The following is a 16,883-nucleotide window of genomic DNA, read 5'->3' on the forward strand; positions in this document are numbered from 1 at the left end:
AGAGGGTTTTGGGAGGCGCGCGTCCCGCAGAGAGGGATCTCGGAGACGACACCTCAACTCGCTCGAGAAGCCTTCTTCTCTCAAACAGAGCCTTCAGATCTACTACTGAGTAAAGGAAGATTTTCAGGAAAAAAGAGAGAAACGTGGCCGTGCGTCATCGAAGCGCCCCCAATCAGCTTCCCTCTCTTTTTCCTCTTTCTCTTCCCTTCCCTCCCCTCCCCTTCTCTCCCTCCTCCCCCCTTCCTCTCTTCCCTTTCTCAAAAGACAATCTCTCTTTCACCACTTTTTCACCATGGAGATCTCACTCACGTCCATCCAAGAACCTCCCAAGACTCCCAACGTTCCTCTCTCGACGCTTCGAGAGCAGATCAAGGCCCTCGAGGACGCTCACCTGGAAAAGGGAACAAAGCTCTCGGGGAGAATCCTGCACGTTTGCGTGAGTTCTTCGACCTTGTTTTCAATCGACGCAGGCCCCTAGGCTCGAGTTGGTGGGATTCGAAGGGGACGGGAAGGAAGGAAGCAGAGGAGCTGGAAGGAAGCAGAGGCAGGGAGAGAGATGGTGGGCGAGAAACGGTGGGGGCTGGAAGGAGCTCAACTTCTCGCCTCCTTCGGGATATCTTCGCACTTCTCAGCTTCTTCATGAGACCAGCCCACTCTATAGGCATCTTACTAAACCTCTGGAAGATGTTTTTCGAGCTTCGAACGCCTCTGCAGCGTGAAATCCATCCAGATCAAGCTGACCTCGACCTTCGCCTCCCTTCCTTCCTCCTTCGTCTTCCCTTCCCTTCCTTCTTTTCTACCAGCACTACCTCCCCATCCTCCCAACCCTCAACCCAACTACCCCGGAAGTCCCTTCGGACGTCGTCACCGCCCCAGCTACACCTTCGAACGGGTCAGGACTCGTTGAGGAGCTCACCCAAGCCGCCGAATCCGTCATCTCCTCTGTCTCTTCAGCCCTCTCTCCCTCCTCTCCTTCAACTACAACCGCTACCGGATCCTCCTCCTCGGTTCCTTCTCGATGGTCTCTTTCGACTCGACGAGGTCACACCGCCATGCTCTCCGGTATCGCCTCGCTCACGCACACCCACGAGCAGATGGTCATCGGTTGGACGGGTTCCATCCACCCTTCCGTTCTTGGAGCTACAGGAGAGGACGGAAGCACTCCCGAGCTGGGAGAGGAGGATATCACGACGGAGGACAGGAAGGTTCTTGAGTCGGAGATGAAGAACTTCAAGGTCGAGGACGAGGACGACGAGGAGTTCGTGCCGTCTGCTGGGGAGGGATGCAAGAAGATCCAGTATGTGCCTGTTTGGCTCAAGAAGGAGGTTGCGAAGGGTCACTACGAGGGTTACTGCAAGACGAGTGAGTGAAAGATCTGCTTTTGGGGCTTCTCGAGTTGAGGGGAAGGAGCTCCCGAAGGAAGGAAGGAACGGAGCTGACTCTGAGCTTCGCACGAACGTTTCCTTTCCTTCCCCTTTGCAGCTCTCTGGCCTCTGTTCCACTACCTTCTCTGGCAAGATTGTGAGTTCAGTTGCCCACGATCATATCGACAAGTCTGCGAACATTGACCTTGTTCTTCTCGTGCTCTGCTTCGTCTCGTCCTCTCCAGACACCTCAGAGTTCCCCGTCGACGACCCAACCTTCAAGGCCTACACCGAAGCCAACAGGATCTTCGCCGCCAAGGTTGCTGAAGTCTACCAGCCTGGAGATCTCATCTTCATCCACGACTGTTCGTCTGTCTCTACTTCTCCGCTCCTTCGAACGAGAGAGCCTTCAAGCTGACCTCGCCTTCCCTCCTCCTCCTTCAACCAGACCATCTCCTCCTCGCCCCCAAGATGATCCGAGACCTCATCCCCGAAGCCAACATCGGACTCTTCGTACACGCTCCTTTCCCATCTTCGGAGATCTTCAGGTGTTTGCCTCGTGAGCTCGACTTCTTCGCACTCTCGCTCCTCGACGAAACGCGTCTCACCGTCCCTTCTTTTCTTTCTCTTCAGGACGAAAGGAGATCCTCGAGGGTATGCTCGGAGCCAACCTCGTCTGCTTCCAGGTTTGTCGATCCCCCCTGAAGATATCTACTCCCAACAAGGCAACGAGGCTGACACAACAACCTCTCTCACACCCGACTTTCCCAGACCTACTCCTACTCTCGCCACTTCTTGAGCACCTGCATCCGTGTATGTGGATTCGAATCGTCTGCCACTGGAGTCGACCACGATGGATCTGCTACAGCCATCGGGTACTGCCCGATCGGAATCGATGCTGAGAGGGTGTCGCTGGATCGGTGAGCTTGATCTTCGACGCGTCTCTTCCTTCGGTACGAACTGACCTCGACCTCCTTCGACTTTTCGCAGTAACCGAGCTAGCGTTCTTCCCAAGATTGAGGCTCTTCGAGCTCTTTACAAGGGGAAGAAGATCATCGTTGGACGAGAGAAGCTGGACGTGTCGAAGGGTGTGCTCGAGAAGGTTCGTTCGCTACTCTCCTTCGATTCCGTTTTCCTCTCAACTGACCCCTTTTCTCATTCGTCTACAGCTCGAAGCCTTCGAGAGGCTGTTGGAGAGCTACCCCGAGTGGCGAGGAAAGGTCGTTCTCATCCAAGTCACTCAACCAGCTCTCAGCGAGAGTGCGAAGCTCGAGCGGTCGGTTTCGGAGGTGAGTCTCTTCTCTTCTTTCCTGTTCTTTGACCCCTCGAGAGCTTGACTGATCTTCTCCTCTTTCCTTCCCCTCCCCAGCTCGTCTCCCACATCAACGGAGTCTACGGTTCTCTCGATTTCACTCCCGTTCATCACTAGTGAGCACGTTTGCTTCGTCGAAACCACCTTTCGAAGCTGACTCTTTCTCCTCGACCGCGCTTCTCAGCCATCAAACTATCGACCGAGACGAGTACTTCGCTTTGCTCTCCGTTGCCGATCTCGCTCTCATCACCGCTCTTCGTGACGGAATGAACACCGTTCGTCAACCTCCTCTCCTTTCCCTCTTCACTCCGACGTCGACTGACCTTCCTCTTTCCGTTTTCTTTACAGACCTCGATGGAGTTCACCATCTGCCAGGAGAACACCAACAAGGCTCCCCTCGTCCTTTCAGAGTTCCTCGGATCGGCAGCTTCGTTCTCCTCGGCTCTGCTCATCAACCCCTTCGACTTCGACGGAGTAGCCGACGCCATCAACCAAGGACTGGTCATGTCGGACGAGGAGAAGCAGACTCGACACGCTGAGCTCTATGAGAGCGTCACCTCCTACACCAGTCACTCGTGGGCCGCTGCCATCGTCAAGCAGCTTCTCGAGAACATCGATCAGCAACATCAGGCTCATCAGACGCCCTTCCTCGACCAGACTGCTCTGAAGACCAAGTACGACGGAGCCAAGAAAAGGCTACTTCTCTTCGATTACGATGTGCGTATTTCTCTATTCCTCTTTATCCTGCTTCTCGTCTTCCGGCGTCAACTGAACTCGAACTAACCTTCGCCCTTCCTTCGCTTTTAATTTACAGGGAACCCTCACGCCGATCGTCAAGAACCCTTCCGATGCCGTCCCTACTCCTCTCGCCTTCGAGACCATCACCAAACTCACCGAGGACCCTCGAAACGTCGTCTACCTCATCTCTGGACGAGACGACGCGTTCCTCCTCGAGAACTGGGGGAGCGTCAAGAACCTGGGACTCTCGGCCGAGCACGGATGCTTCGTTCGAGCTCCTGGATCGACAGAGTGGAGGTCGCTTACGGAGAAACTGGACATGGGTTGGATGAACGAGGTCAAGGAGATTTTCCAGTTCTACTCCGAGAGAACTGCTGGAGCGTTCGTCGAGGAGAAGAAGGCCTCGATAACTTGGCACTACCGAGCTTCTGGTGAGTCTTCTCTCCTCTTGTAGTTCGAAGAAGACTGTACTTTCGTCGTAGCTGACTCGTACATCCCTGTTTGACTCTCAGATCCTGATTTCGGGTTCGTCGTCGCGTCTCTTTTTCTCAGTCGTCGTCGCCTCGAAGGACTTTGCTCACTTCGATCTCTTCTTTCCCTTCCCCGACAGATCCTTCCAATGCAAGCAGTGCCATGACCTTCTCGAGAGCACTCTCGCTCCTCGTCGTCCGATCGAGGTACTGGTCGGAAAGAAGAACCTGGAGGTTCGACCTCTAGCCATCAACAAAGGAGAGATCGTCAAGCAGATTCTGTACGAGAACCCCGACGCCGATTTCGTTTTCTGTGCTGGTGACGACAAGGTGAGTTCGCTCTCTCCTTTGTTTCTCGGACGGATGGCTCGGACGGAAGGGAGCGAGGGAGAGGAGGTCGTGAAGATCGTTTCGACGACGCGTCGCTGATTCGACTCCCCTTTCTTCTTCCTTTCAAAGACCGACGAAGATATGTTCAGATCCCTCCGAACCATCTTCCCCATCACTGGATCAGGACCTACCGTCATGTCAGCACCCATCGCCGTCACGTCGACATGCACACCTCAGGAGATCGAGGCGTTGAAGGACGTCGAGCTCAGCATCTCTCCCGAGGACTGCTTCTCCACCGCCGTCGGACCTCCAGCGAAGAAGACACTCGCTCGGTGGCATGTTACGACCCCAGAAGAGGTGAGATACTCATTTCGGGCAAAGAAACGCGTGTGAGATGAGAGGTTTTCGGGTGCTAATGACGACTCGTCCTCTTGTTTTGATTCTTTTGCAGGTCGTTCTGGCCATGGCAGCTCTCGTCTAGACTTTCCCTTCCTTCTCCCTTAGCATAGATTTTCTACCACCGCTTCTGTTTCTTCCCCTTCTCCTTCCTTTGATGCCCCTAACGTTGAAGATCCGTCCCTTCACATCGTGTCGAAGACCGTTCGAGGGAAAGCAGGGGGGCGAGAGGAGTTGGTTCATGATCGTCCTTCTCTTCTCTATCTTTTCTCTTCTCCTGGCCCGCTTCAATCAGTTGTGTTTTTGGTATGTATGCCGTGATCTCTCTCTCTCTCTCCTCCTCCTTCCCACCCTGTGAAAAATCGGGAGCAGACAGAGGGAACAAGCTCCAAGAGCCACCGACCAGCCGCGGGGGAGGGAGGGAGGGAAAGAAAGGAAGCTTGACCTTCCCTCTCTTTTTCTCCCCCAACCCACGACCTTCTCCCACCCCTCTTCTTCTTCTTTTCTTGTTTTCTTCTGCCACCTTTCCCTCTCACCCTCCCATCCTATCCCTCACGCTCTTCTCTCTACCCTCCTGCTCACGAACCTACGACAAGTCCTCCAACGAAGCACCCCCAACTCCGCCAGTCTCCTCCTTCCTCTCCCTCCCTCCCTCGCCATCGATCCATCCTCACGAACCCGCCTCTTTAACTCACCCACGTTCACGCCCCTAGAGCGTTCCCTTCTTCCTCTTCACGATGCCACCCGTAAGTCCTCATTCAGCGAGAGGAACGAGAAGGAACGGAGGGAGGGAGAGCGCCAGGAACCCAGAAAAGCTCAACCGCTTCTCCTCCCATCTTGTCTGTCTAACAGGCCCGCCCTTCCAAGAAACTCTTCCCAGTCTTTGTCGATTCTCCATCCACCACCAACTCTCTACCACCATCCCTCCTAGAAGCCTGCGCAGGTCTCTCGCTCTCCTCCTCTCGACCTCAACTTCTCAGCACGAAGGAGAACGTCGTCGTTCCTTCAGGGGAACGTCTCGCTCTCAGAGACAAGAAGAAGGCGTCCTTCAAGAGTCTGGGTGCGTGTTCAGAGGTCGGTCAGCCTAGGAAGAGGAGGATAGCCTTGAGGGATGTCAGTCAGGAGTACGACGTCGATGGAGAAGAGCCAGAGGGCTTCAGAGAGGTCGTGAGTCTCGACCTTCTCTCCTTCCAACCTTCCTTTCCTTCTCCCCGAGCTCATTATTTTTCGGTCGGTCGTTCCTTCTTCATCTTCTCCAGCCCATCCTCAAACCAGAACCTCCTTCTCAAAAGCTCAAGATCTTCATGGACGAGCCTGCTTCTCTCCCTCCTGCGTCGAAATCCAAATCTCAGCCTCCTCCCTCCTCCTCCTCCTCTCACGACTCCTCCAAACCCTCCTCACGCAAAACCTTCACCGTCTACGCCTCCCCTCCCCATCCCACCACCCTCCTCCCTCCCGTCACCACCTCCAGCACCGCCGCCAGCAAGCGAGGAAGATCTGGAGGTCTCGGAGGAGGAGGGAAAGGACTCCGAGGCTGAAACAGAAACGACTGTGCTCCGAGGAAAAGGAACGGAACGAAACCTCACGATACCTTAGACTACCGCCTTCACGAATACCACGCCGAAAAGGAACGATTTACAGGGGAACCTTCAACTACCCTACGGATACACTACTACCCACTCCTCCTCAATCTTAGCCCCGTCACGATACCTTCTAGCACTTCTCCTCTTTGTTTTGACGCGACGAGAAACGAGGTCGGAGGGAAATCAAACGCGTCGTTCGGCTCCTGACTCGCGTTTGCTTACCCTCCCTCCCTCCTTCTTCGTTTCCCTCTTCTTCTCTTCTTGTCCTTTCTTTCACATACGTAACGTCTTGCATCCTTCCTCTTTCTTATCTTCAGTCGGGTTCTGCATTCTTCGCGGGACGCTCTTCGTTTCTCGTTTAACGTCTCTCTCTCTCTCTATCTCTCTTTCTGGCTCCCTCCTGCTCTCCCACTTCTTCCCGTCCCTTTCAGCCTTCATCTCTTTTTGGTTAATGCATCATCTCCACCTTTTTACGACTGCTCAGTTCGGTGTGTCTCGAACGGAGGGAATTCTTGTTTGGTTTTGCTTGCTTGCTTTCGATTTGCCCTCTCCTCTCCCTTTTCTCTTTTGCTGCTGAGAAATTGGAATGCCTCTACTTCGTCTCCCTCCCCCCTCGGTCGTTCAGCTACGTCGACCAAGCTTCTAGCAGCAAAAAAAAACGGAGCCGCTCGGTCAGAGATCCTCTTCGAGCTTTCGAACGCAGAAGGACACTGTCGAGCTCAAAGTCTCTTTGTCCGAGCGAAGGGACGAGCTATTTTCGTTCTTGGATTCAGTATCGGAAACGGAGTCGTCACAGAGATCACTCCCTTCCTCTTCAACGCCATCTGTGAGTTCAAAGAGTCGCGACGAGACACGTCGACTGCTGCTGATACGTCCTCTTCTCCTCTTCTTCAGCCTACTGGACCTTCATCCTCTTTGGACTCCTCAACTTCTGCACCATGCCGTTCATCTACTTCTTCTACCCTGAGGTCTGGTCTTGTCCTTCTCGCTCTGTCGAACTCGTCTTCTGTTCTGACTTCCTTTCGTTCTTCACTTCAGACCTCTGGTCGAACGCTCGAAGAGATGGACATCCTCTTCTCGTCCGACTCGATACTCGTTCACAGACAAGAGCGGGATCTAGCCATCATCGCAGAGAACGAGCCCGAGGTCTACCACGCCGTTCGTCTCTGTTCCTTTCTGTCTCTCTCGTCCTGTCGCTAACATCCGTCTTCCCTCTTTCTACTCGGACTCAGATGCAGACTGGAGACAGAAAGACGATGACGAGAAAGCAGTCGTATCGACCGAATGCTCTGGAGGCGGCGACGACGTTCAACGAGCACGCTCCTCGACGAGCTCCTTCTTCCAGAGTTGATGGCCTAGACTTCTTTGCGTATCTCTCTCTTAGACATCGAGATGACCCTTGTTGCGCATTTGGTTGAAGAGCAGATCTGTGATTTAGCGAAGGGGGAGGGCGATGAGAAGACTCACGAGTCAAGTCGAGAGAAAAGGCGCGTCGTCTCCGCCTCGCTGCTTCCCTTCCCTTGCCTTCCCTTCAACCCGATCAGCTTCCGTAGAGATCGAGCAGAAACAGAGAAGCGAGAAGAAAAATCGTATCAAGTCATTACCGAAACCAAGGGTATAGTAGCGTAAGGAAGAAGCCCAAAAGAAAACGGAACCCCAAAAAAGCAAACCGAAAACGAAACGAGACCTCGATGATTCTCTATAGCCAAACAAGAACACAACTGCGTTAACCCTCGTATCTCCTCAACTCTCCTTCCCTTCCTTCAAGCCAGCATCGGAACCCTTCTGGCATCCACCTCGTTCTCCTTGTCTCCCTCCTCGATCCTCTCCGCCCCCTCCTGCTGACTCTTCTCCTTCCTCACCATCACCCGACTCGGCTTCATGCTCCTCGAACTAGTAGGTCCTGGTGCCGAAGCAGGAGGAGCCATCATCCCTCTCGCCGGAGTCATCGAAGTTCGTCGAGACGAAGGAGGAGCGATGGAGGTTCGTCGAGGGGTGGCCTGAACGGCGATCGGATTGCTGTTGACGCTACTGGAAGAGGTCGAGGTTGCGAGAGGAGTGGCTACCGACGAAGACCTCCTGAGGGACGACGCCGAAGCGATAGCGGCTACCGATTTCATGGACCTCGTGAGGATGGTGGGCGACTCGTCCGAGATCTTGCTGCCGTTGGAGGAGACGGGAGGAGCGGGAGCGAGGGAGAACCTGGGTCGACCGGAGATCGGGGCGTCCATGGAAGGTCGAGAGGTCGTAGAAGGTGGGAGGGATTGAGGGATTTGGGTGGAGGAGGAGGAAGAAACCCCGAGGGAGGAGCGAGATCGAGGAGGAGCGGGTTTTTGGAGAGGGGTGCCCATAGCGAGAGAAGATCGAGGACGAGCCGATCGAGCAGGTCCTGGGGTGTCTGGAACGGCGGCGGAGGGAGTCGCTGAGTAGGAGGAGGGTGGGAGAGCTGGAGCTGGACCGGGTGTGAAGGGGGTGGAAGCGACGGATTGTCGTCGAGAGACGGTCGAGGGAGCGGCAGTGTGGGAAGAGTGAAGAGCTCTGTTGGGAGCTGGTGTTGATCCTGCGACACCTCGGACTCCAAACTTCCTCTTGACCTGAACAAGTCGAAGATAAGATCAGGATCAGCTCGAGGAACAACGAAAGGACGAAAGAAGAACGTCGACTCACCAACTCCAACTCCTGCTGCTTCGACTCCAACGCAATCTCCGAACTCTCCAAATCCGACTTCAACTCCATCTTGGTCCTCGTCAACCTCAGGATCGTCACCTCCTTCTTCGCATCCTCGCTCCTCAAATGCGCAATCAACTTGCTCAACTTCTCCAACTCTCCCGAATCCGCGTCCAACCTCGACCCGCTCAGATGAGCCTCCATCTCCGCCGAAGCCCTCTCCGCAATCGCCTCCTCGAACTGCTGCCTCTCCTCCTCTCTCGTCTTCTCCAACGTGGTGATCCGACGAGTTTGCTCCTTGATCGTTCGGTTGAGGTCTCGAACGCGTTTCTCCGCGTCCTCCTGGGCTTGCTCGAGAGCGAGGGTTTGCTGCCTGAGGGATTTGGAGTGGGATTCGTCGAGGGAGTGGAGTTGAGCTTTGAGGTCTCGGAGGGTGGAGTCCTTGGCGGAGATCTCGGCGGAGAGAGAGTCGAGGTGCTCTTGATGAGTTCGATCCTTCGAGGTCTGCTCGTCCTGGACGGCGACGAGTTCGAGGTTGGTGGCTCGAAGACGGACGAGTTGATCGATGTCGATGGTTCGTTGGGAGGTGAGGGTGGTGATCTCTTCGGAGAGCTGAGTGATTTGCTGTGGAGACCGAAGAAGAGAAGGGATGAAAGGTCAGCGATCGCGTCGAGGACGAAAAAAAACAAAAGTCGGAAGCCTGAAACTCACCTCGTTCATCTCAGCAGCTTCCCCTTCCATCGCCTCGATCGTCCCCATCGCCTCCTCAAGCTTAACCTGCAGCTCGTCCCTCTCCTCCCAAGCCTCATCCCTCTGCGCCACAATCCTATCCCTCTCCTCCAACAAAAAGTCCCTCTCCTCCTCCAACTCCTCCTGCTGCCCACTCCCGCCTCCACCCTGAGCCTCCAACTCCTCCTTCTCCGCCATCACCGCATCCCTCTGCCCGATCAACGCATCCTGCGTATCCAGCAAGCTCTCCTTCTCCGCCGACACCTGAACGAGCTGCTGATCCAACGCGGCGTAGTCCTCCTCGAGGCGAGTGCACGTCTCCTGGAGCTGGTCTCGATGGTGCTTGAGCTTGGTGATCTCGTCGTAGGTTTCGTCCGCTCGTTTCCATTGGTTCTCGAGCTCTTCCGAGTTGATCTGGATCTTGGCTTGGTCTCGGAGGGATTGGGAGGTGAGGGAGGAGAGGTCTCGACGAAGGGCGGCGACCACGACGGGGAGGAGGCCGGATTGGAGGTCGAGAGAAGAGGAGGGAGAGGAGATGGGAGAGGTGGCGAGGAGGGAGCGAGAGGATTTGTCGGCGACGACGACGAGGGAAGAGGAAGCTCGAACGTTCTCGAGCTCGAGGTGATGAGCCTTCTCGACCTTCGAAGCCTGCTCGACGCGTTCCGATTCCTGAGTCCTCAGCCTGATCGACAGACTCTCGATGAGTTTGTCCTGTTCCGAGACGGTTTCGACCAGGGATCCGTTGGTTTCCGTGAGGGAGGCGACCTGATCCTCCAGCGAGTCGACCTGTCCAGCGAGAGTCCCGTTGTCCTCCCTCGCCATCTCGAGGACCTTCTCCTGCTCCAGCAACTTGGCTCTCACCTCCCACAAGCTCAACTCCCTCTGCGAGATCTTCTCCCTCAGCTGAAGGACGACCCGTTCCTTCTCCTCCCCTTCTCCCTCTTCTTCGACGTTCCTCCTCTCCCGAACCCCTCTGATCTCCCTGTCCCTGTTCTCAGCCTCCAACCTCTCGAACCCTTCCTTCAACTCCTCCAACCCACTCTCCAACTCTTTCCTCTTCTCCCTCTCCTCGTCCCTCTCCTCCCGAACCTTCTCCGTCTCCCTCCTCTCGGCCTCCAACCTCACTTCCAGATCCCTCACCTCCCCACCAACCTCAACTTCTGCCCTCTGACCTCCTCCAGTAACTACCTCCTTCCTCAAAGCCTTCAACTCCGCCTCCCGCTTCGCCAGACTAGCTTCCAGCTCCTGCGAGATCTCCAGCTGCAAAGCGTACTTGGTTCGGGACGACTCGATGAGCTGCTGTTGGGACTCGTAGAACTCGGTGTTGAGAGCGAGGACTTCGTTGGGTGAGAGGGAAGGGACGAGGATCATCTCTCCTTCGTTGCGATGGGAAGGAGGGACGGAGGGGGATTGATCGAGGTTGAAGTAGAAGGACGGGGAGCCGACCTGTCCAGGAGTAATCCCCTTTTCGACGATGGATCTGGCGAACGATGCGTCTGGGTTGCTGCTGTTGTTGTTGTTGTTGGCGAGGAAGGTCGAGACGTCTCCTCCTCCTCCTCCTGACCTGCTGGGCGTGGTAGTGGAAGCGAGCGTTCGAGGAGTGTTGAAGCTGATGGATCCGAAGTGAAGACTACTGTTGGCTGATCGAGGGGTGTGGTAGACGGTTCGATCCGCCGAGGAGGAGGAGGGGAGGAAGGACGATCTGTTTCGAGAGGAGGAGGAGGAGGTGGGAGGAGGAGGACTGGGAGTGTGGTAGATGGTGAGATCGGCGTTGGCTGCTGCTGGGGTGGAAGGCGAAGGTCGAGGAGGAGTTTGAGCATCGGTGGGTTGGGAGTAGTAGTCGATGGCTTCGGTGATGGTGTTCTGGGAGGAGATGACGGACAGGGTCGAAGTCGCGGATTCTCGACGACGATCCTTGCTCATGGAGGAGGCTTGGTGGAGGGATGCGCCGTTGGACTCGAAAGAGTGGGAGGATCGGAAAGGGTTGTTGGAAGAGGATCGTTCCTCGTCGCACGAAGATCTGGTCGAACTCTCCATCGAGAGGTAAGGGAACGAGCTCGACATCCTCGTCGTCGCGTCCTGACCTCCTCTCGTCGTTCGACTCTCGTCCTGATCTCCTTCCTCCTCCTGATCCTGATCCATGCTCGTAACGTTCGAATCCGAGATCTCCATCCCTGGCTGCCTCGAAACGTCTCCCATCAGGTTCGACATGTCCTCCGGCGGAACAGGGAAGTCCATCGAGGGAAGCGAAGTGAAGGACTCGTCTCCTCCGTCGGCGATCTCGAGCATCATGCTCCCTCTCGGCGAAGTCGATCCAGCGATGGTAGACAGTCGATGAGGCGAGTCCATAGGGAGGTATCCTGATCCAAACGTGAGGGGCGAGTTCCGGTTGAGGGGCGACGTCGAAGGAGGAGGGAAGAGGGAGGTTGAGCCACGAACCGCTGGCGATCCAGTAGGAGTTGTGCTCTTCCTTCGGTTGGATCTCTCCGCGTTGGTCGAGAGCATCTCGAGGGTGACCTCCTCCTCCTCCTCCTCCTCCACGAACCTCCGTCCGAAGCTGCTGCTGCTGCTGCTGCCTCCGAGAGTGGATCGAGTGTGATCCGGCGTCGAAGGGGACATGTCTCTGATCCGAGCGAGGAAGGACGACGTTGAGGCCATGAGGGGAGTGGTAGGGATCTCGATTTGGGATCGATGAGCGAACTGGGAAGGAGGGGAGTCCTGGTTGGTCGAGGAGGTAGGGGAGGAGGTGATTCCGATGGCGAGGGATTGATCGATACCCGTTTCCTCGTCCAAGCTCGTGTCCTCCTCGTCGTGACGCTGCTCCTGGTGAAGAGGGGAGGTTCGGGAGTCGGCGAAGAGTTGAGAGCTGTGGGAGACGTCGGGGGAGGGTGCTGGGGAGATGATTCGGATGTTGTCTCGACTGGGAAAGAGGAGGGAGGAAGCCAGCCGTTTTAGAGTCAGCCGACGAGGGGAGGGCGAGGAGGTCAAGCTCAAACGAAACGAGCAGACTCACGAGAAGAACCGAACGCTATTCCCCGTACCAGGAGCTTGACCTTCCCTTAGGATCCCCTTCCTCCCCGTCGTAGGAGTTCCAGCAGGGAGAGGTTCCGGGAGTCTGAAGGAGTAGAAGGCTTCCTCCGTCGAAGGCGACCTCGCAATCGAAACGTCAGGGGAAGACCGAGCTGCTGGGGTTGTGGAGGATCGGTAAGGAGAGGAAGAGGATGAAGATTTGCCTGTAGAGAATAGTGGAGGGAGAGAGGTCGGATTTAGCTTCAGAAAAGACGGGGGAGGGAGCATGGGTTGGAAGGGAGAAAGCGAGAGCTGATCGATCTGTCGTTCAACTTTGTCTCTCCTTCCTTTTCGTCTCCCCACCGCTCCTATATAACCAGACACCGCACGACCGTACTCACCATTCGATCCTACACCGTCGTACACCAACCTGAACCTCCTCTTCTTCTCACTCGCCCTGACCCTCATCGAGGACGGACTCTCCATGTTCTCGTTCTCGTTCTCCTTCTCCTTCAGCTTCCCTTCCTCTCCTCCTCCTCCTGCTCCCTCTCCTTCCACGACGACGAGGGACTCTATCGAATGCCTCCTCCTGAAGAACCCGCTCCTCTTGGGCGAGTGGATCGGAGTCGAGGAGGCTGGTTGCTGAAGGTTGATGAAGTCGTTGTTGGACGAGGATCGATTCGAGAGTTGTTGTTTGTTGGATTTCCCAGAAGGACTGCTGCTGAAGAAGGACGAGGACGAGGTGGGAGCGCGTTCAGCGGTCGAGGAGGAGGAGGAGGAGGAAGAAGGGAGGTCTACGAAGGAGAAGAAAAAAAAAGAAGGAGGGAGTCAGGTATGGATGGGCAAAGAAGAAGAAGGGAAGGAGGGAAGGGAAGGAAGGAAAGCTCGACTCACTTTCAGCACCGAAAGGGTTCCTGACGTTGCCATCCGAGGACGTGGTTGGGGTTGGGTTCGAATCGATGGAGAGATGTCTCTTCTTGAAGAGGGATGCAAGCATCTTGAGGGGAGGGGAAGGGAGGGGCTGTCGCGGTTTGAGGAGAGAGGAAGGAAGGAGGTTGAACGATCTTCGCGACTGACTTTCCTTTTTTCGAGCTCTCTCTCTTTTTTTTGGTTCTCCCTTTTCTTTTTCTTTCTGTGCTCCTCTCCTTCTTTGAAACAGAAAGCCTAACAAACCGCACATCTATATAATCTACTAACAGAGCCGAAAAAAAAACAACCATCTAACGTCCAAGATCTAGTCTACTCCTCCCCTCTCCCTCTAATCGCATTCAACCCGCCCTCCCCCTTCTCCATCACCCTCCCCAAATTCGTCCTAAACACCTCCATGCACAACTCCCAATACTTGCTCGTGAACGCACTCACATGCGGCGTCAGCACCACGTTCTCCAACGTGTACAACGCGTTCCCTTGAGCGAGAGGTTCCACCCTCGTCACGTCGATGCTCGCTCCAGCGATTCTCAACTCGCCTTCCTCTCCCTCACCCTTCCCGCTCCCGGCTTCCAGCCCGGCCTGGAGAGCCCGAACGAGAGCGTCCTCGTCGTTGGTTTGACCTCTTCCGACGTTGATGTAGAGAGCGTCGTTCTTCATGGAGCGGAAGGCGGTTTCGTTGACAAAGAGGTCGGTCGCAGGGGAGGAAGGGAGGATGTTGACGACGACGTCGGAGGAGGAGTAGAAGCTGTGAAGAGAGGAAGGGGACGAGGTGGAGTACCAAGCGGTAGGGATGTCTGACGGGGGGTTGGTTTCGAGAAAAAGGAAAAGGAAAAGGAAAAGGAAAAGGAAAGGGGGGGGGGAGACGAAAGGGAGAGCTGGCAGGACGACGCGACTTTTGTTTTACCTCCTGCTTCGTCTCCGGTTCCAGGAAGGAGGAACCCTCCGATGGGAGCTTTTTCACCCGAGCGAGTAGCAGCGAGGATGGTCATGCCTAAGGCTTGACCTAGTCGAGCGACTTCTCGTCCGATGTGGCCGCTGGGAGGGAGGGGGGAAAGGGAGAAAAAAACAGACGCGCGCGTCGTCAGGTTTCCTCCGTCCTTCCTCGGTTGAGCAAAACCGACGAGGCAAGATTCAGGGGACTCACTATCCCAAGATACCCATAGTGAGACCTCTCATCTCACGAATGAAGAATCCGAGCTGAGAAGGTTTCGTCCAGTGGGAGTTGTTTCGCGTTTCGAGGAGGAACCGAGGGAGTTGGTGGAGGAGCATGATGCTGGTTCCGATGACGTGCTCCTGGGGATAGGTTCAAAGATAAGCAGAAGGAAGGGAGTGAGCGGAGAGCGTTTCTCGGAGAAAGGGAGGAAGCAGAGGACGAACAGCGATGGTCTGCGAGCGACGACGCGGGTTCAAATCAGCAAAGGGAACTGTCAGAACCAAAACGACCACATAGCTTGAAGAAGAGTTTCAAAAGAGCTCACCGAAACGTGAATCCCACTAGCAGTGGACAGGATCAGAGGGTGCGAGGCAGGAATGGAGTTCCAGCTGAGAGAAAGAAGATCGATGAGGACGTCGAGTCAGATTCCGAACCTGGCTGGGAAAAAAAAAGGGAGATGCTCAATCAAGAAAGGGAAACGAACAAAGGAGTGTTCAACAGCTGGTTAGCTCCAGAGGAGGAGAGCTGAATGAGCTTCAGGTTGGGGACCTGGTCGATGGAGAGCCTGGGAAGGGAAAGGAAAGGAAAGGGAGGAGGAGAGAGCGGCGAGTCAGCGGAGAGTTCCAACGAGAAGGAACCGTTTAGAGGGCGTTGATGAATCTGCCTCGCTGATGGAAAGCATAACAGGAAGACAGAAAGATGACCCTACATCCCTATGCTGCCCTCCGAGCCCCAGCAAAAAAAGAGCGAAAGAAAGGGACGAGGGAAATCGAAGTTCGTTCGTCCGTCGTCCGTCGTCCAACCTCGAGCTCAACCAACCTCCTTTCCCTCCCGCAACTCCCCCAAACTTCCTCCCCACTCACAGATTTCTCGGAAACTTGAACAGAAACATCGCATCCGCCTTGAGATAGTCCTCCTCGGTCGGCAAAGCATCCTCCTCAATTTTGAGTTGAGTGGGCTGCTCGAACTCGTTGTGAGGCCGGTAGAGAACGTCGTAGTGGGACGGGAGGCTGGTCTTGAAGGCTGAGAGGACGGAGGGAGGTTCGATGGGGACGATGATGAGGACGGTGGTGCGTTTGGGGGAGGGAGGAGACATTTTTTCTTTGGTGAGGGAGGGAGGGAAGAGGAAGAGGGAGGGAAGAGGAGGAAGAGGAAGGAAGATGCGAGCTCAACATTTCGATTGGCACAATCAGCTTCTCTGGCTCCTCCTTCCCTCCCGACTACATCAACCAAAAAAACCGTCAACTTCTTTGACCCAGACGCTGCTTGACCTGTAACCTTCATCCTCAAGCTCAACTATCGCTCCTCATCCACAAGGAACCAACCAAACCTCTCCTTCCAAACTCTCCTCTCCTCTCCTCTCCTCCTCCTCTCCTCCCATCCAAAATGCCCTCCCCTCCCTCACCGCCCAACCACCCCCTCCTCCCCCCACCGGACCTCTTCACCCGCCTCACCGACCCTTCCTCCCCTCTCTTCTTCCTCGCTCTCCTCGCTCTCACCGCCTTCGGCAGCCTCACCGCTCGCGACTTCTACCTTCAACTCTCCTTCCCCCTCGTCGTCGCCAACCTCGGATCCGGATTCCAAGCGGCGGGCACCATCTTGATCTCGATCGTTGGGTGGCAGCTTTGGTACGCGGCCTTGCAGGAGAAAAGTGAGGCTAGGAAGGCGGCTCGGGAGGGGACGGCTGGAGGAGAAACGAAGAAGAAGTAGAGGAGGGAAGGGCAACGAACGAAGGGGAAATCAGCGTTTAGACGGGCGTAAAGTTGGATGAGGAGGAGGAGGAGGAGCACAGCTTTGTACGAGTGAGTTTGTGAGTTTCAGTCCACAAGAGCTGGCCGGTTCGCTGGAAGAGGAAGAGAAGAAGGGAGCGAGAGCGCGCCCGCGTTCGTCGAGAGCTGACTTTTTCTCTTCCTCTCGCTCTCTCGTCGATCTTCGCAGTTGTGCATAGTGATCGTTCAGTATGGGATTTCTTATGGAGCTATCTATCCAACTGCAGTTACCCACCTCTAGGTCCTTTTTCGCCCTTGCTCTCTCTCTCAACCCTCCAGGAGCTCGACGAGTCTCTCTCCCTCCCGACTCACCTTCCCTCGCCTCTCTCTTTCCTCTCCCACAACCTGCATGCATGCTTTGCTTTGGCCCTGGACGACCAATTTTCCTGAGAACTCGAGGAGGCTAAAATGGGAACATCGTTGAGTTTCAAGG

General features: G+C 55.5%; 5 protein-coding genes across 5 annotated transcripts; 3 read left to right on the plus strand and 2 right to left on the minus strand.

Annotated features, from left to right (window-relative positions):
• The first annotated feature begins 204 nt into the window (after window positions 1–204).
• Window positions 205–4,942, plus strand: BDY24DRAFT_379017 (trehalose-6-phosphate phosphatase). Its single transcript, XM_076639008.1, has 17 exons — window positions 205–436; window positions 804–1,362; window positions 1,483–1,521; window positions 1,610–1,729; window positions 1,813–1,923; window positions 1,998–2,050; window positions 2,136–2,284; window positions 2,355–2,466; window positions 2,534–2,653; window positions 2,734–2,792; window positions 2,861–2,951; window positions 3,025–3,393; window positions 3,491–3,845; window positions 3,927–3,939; window positions 4,025–4,214; window positions 4,344–4,571; window positions 4,666–4,942. The coding sequence occupies exons 1-17, from the start codon at window positions 293–295 to the stop codon at window positions 4,693–4,695; spliced, it is 2,742 nt and encodes a 913-aa protein (XP_076499431.1). The 5' UTR covers window positions 205–292; the 3' UTR covers window positions 4,696–4,942.
• Window positions 4,943–5,030: 88 nt separating this feature from the next.
• BDY24DRAFT_228342 (uncharacterized protein) lies at window positions 5,031–6,307 on the plus strand. Its single transcript, XM_076636612.1, has 3 exons — window positions 5,031–5,356; window positions 5,463–5,777; window positions 5,870–6,307. The coding sequence occupies exons 1-3, from the start codon at window positions 5,348–5,350 to the stop codon at window positions 6,146–6,148; spliced, it is 603 nt and encodes a 200-aa protein (XP_076499432.1). The 5' UTR covers window positions 5,031–5,347; the 3' UTR covers window positions 6,149–6,307.
• A 1,453-nt stretch (window positions 6,308–7,760) lies between these two features.
• Window positions 7,761–13,659, minus strand: BDY24DRAFT_379021 (uncharacterized protein). Its single transcript, XM_076639009.1, has 6 exons — window positions 13,493–13,659; window positions 13,000–13,392; window positions 12,603–12,822; window positions 9,572–12,509; window positions 8,861–9,484; window positions 7,761–8,787 (listed from the first exon to the last, which is right to left on the minus strand). The coding sequence occupies exons 1-6, from the start codon at window positions 13,593–13,595 to the stop codon at window positions 7,957–7,959; spliced, it is 5,109 nt and encodes a 1,702-aa protein (XP_076499433.1). The 5' UTR covers window positions 13,596–13,659; the 3' UTR covers window positions 7,761–7,956.
• A 102-nt stretch (window positions 13,660–13,761) lies between these two features.
• On the minus strand, window positions 13,762–15,876 carry BDY24DRAFT_379025 (uncharacterized protein). The gene is made up of 7 exons (XM_076639010.1): window positions 15,391–15,876; window positions 15,166–15,246; window positions 15,007–15,070; window positions 14,906–14,914; window positions 14,673–14,821; window positions 14,433–14,563; window positions 13,762–14,322 (listed from the first exon to the last, which is right to left on the minus strand). Coding segments are annotated over exons 1-7 (921 nt in total). The 5' UTR covers window positions 15,393–15,876; the 3' UTR covers window positions 13,762–13,837.
• A 191-nt stretch (window positions 15,877–16,067) lies between these two features.
• BDY24DRAFT_412481 (uncharacterized protein) lies at window positions 16,068–16,629 on the plus strand (the record flags this gene model as incomplete). The annotated part of the gene is made up of 2 exons (XM_076643064.1): window positions 16,068–16,309; window positions 16,620–16,629. 2 exons carry the CDS (start codon window positions 16,068–16,070, stop codon window positions 16,627–16,629), a joined length of 252 nt encoding a protein of 83 aa, XP_076499435.1.
• Window positions 16,630–16,883: the final 254 nt, after the last annotated feature.

The sequence above is a fragment of the Mrakia frigida genome (assembly GCF_051309035.1).
Source record: "Mrakia frigida strain ATCC 22029 unplaced genomic scaffold BDY24scaffold_5, whole genome shotgun sequence".
In the NCBI taxonomy this organism is placed as follows: Eukaryota; Fungi; Basidiomycota; class Tremellomycetes; order Cystofilobasidiales; family Mrakiaceae; genus Mrakia; species Mrakia frigida.

What these genes read in the sequence shown, in the direction of transcription:
- BDY24DRAFT_379017 (XM_076639008.1), top strand. Translation starts at nt 293, where the DNA reads ATGGAGATCTCACTCACGTCCATCCAAGAACCTCCCAAGACTCCCAAC. An exon ending in TACTTCTCTTCGATTACGAT is followed by an intron (nt 3,394 to 3,490) that starts GTGCGTATTTCT and finishes TTTAATTTACAG; the next exon opens with GGAACCCTCACGCCGATCGT. An exon ending in ATGTTACGACCCCAGAAGAG is followed by an intron (nt 4,572 to 4,665) that starts GTGAGATACTCA and finishes ATTCTTTTGCAG; the next exon opens with GTCGTTCTGGCCATGGCAGC.
- BDY24DRAFT_228342 (XM_076636612.1), top strand. An exon ending in CAGAGGGCTTCAGAGAGGTC is followed by an intron (nt 5,778 to 5,869) that starts GTGAGTCTCGAC and finishes CATCTTCTCCAG; the next exon opens with CCCATCCTCAAACCAGAACC.
- BDY24DRAFT_379021 (XM_076639009.1), bottom strand. Translation starts at nt 13,595, where the DNA reads ATGCTTGCATCCCTCTTCAAGAAGAGACATCTCTCCATCGATTCGAAC. An exon ending in CGACGGTGTAGGATCGAATG is followed by an intron (nt 12,823 to 12,999) that starts GTGAGTACGGTC and finishes TATTCTCTACAG; the next exon opens with GCAAATCTTCATCCTCTTCC. An exon ending in AGCAGCAGGAGTTGGAGTTG is followed by an intron (nt 8,788 to 8,860) that starts GTGAGTCGACGT and finishes CGACTTGTTCAG; the next exon opens with GTCAAGAGGAAGTTTGGAGT.
- BDY24DRAFT_379025 (XM_076639010.1), bottom strand. An exon ending in ACTATGGGTATCTTGGGATA is followed by an intron (nt 14,564 to 14,672) that starts GTGAGTCCCCTG and finishes CCTCCCTCCCAG; the next exon opens with CGGCCACATCGGACGAGAAG. An exon ending in AACCGGAGACGAAGCAGGAG is followed by an intron (nt 14,323 to 14,432) that starts GTAAAACAAAAG and finishes ACCCCCCGTCAG; the next exon opens with ACATCCCTACCGCTTGGTAC.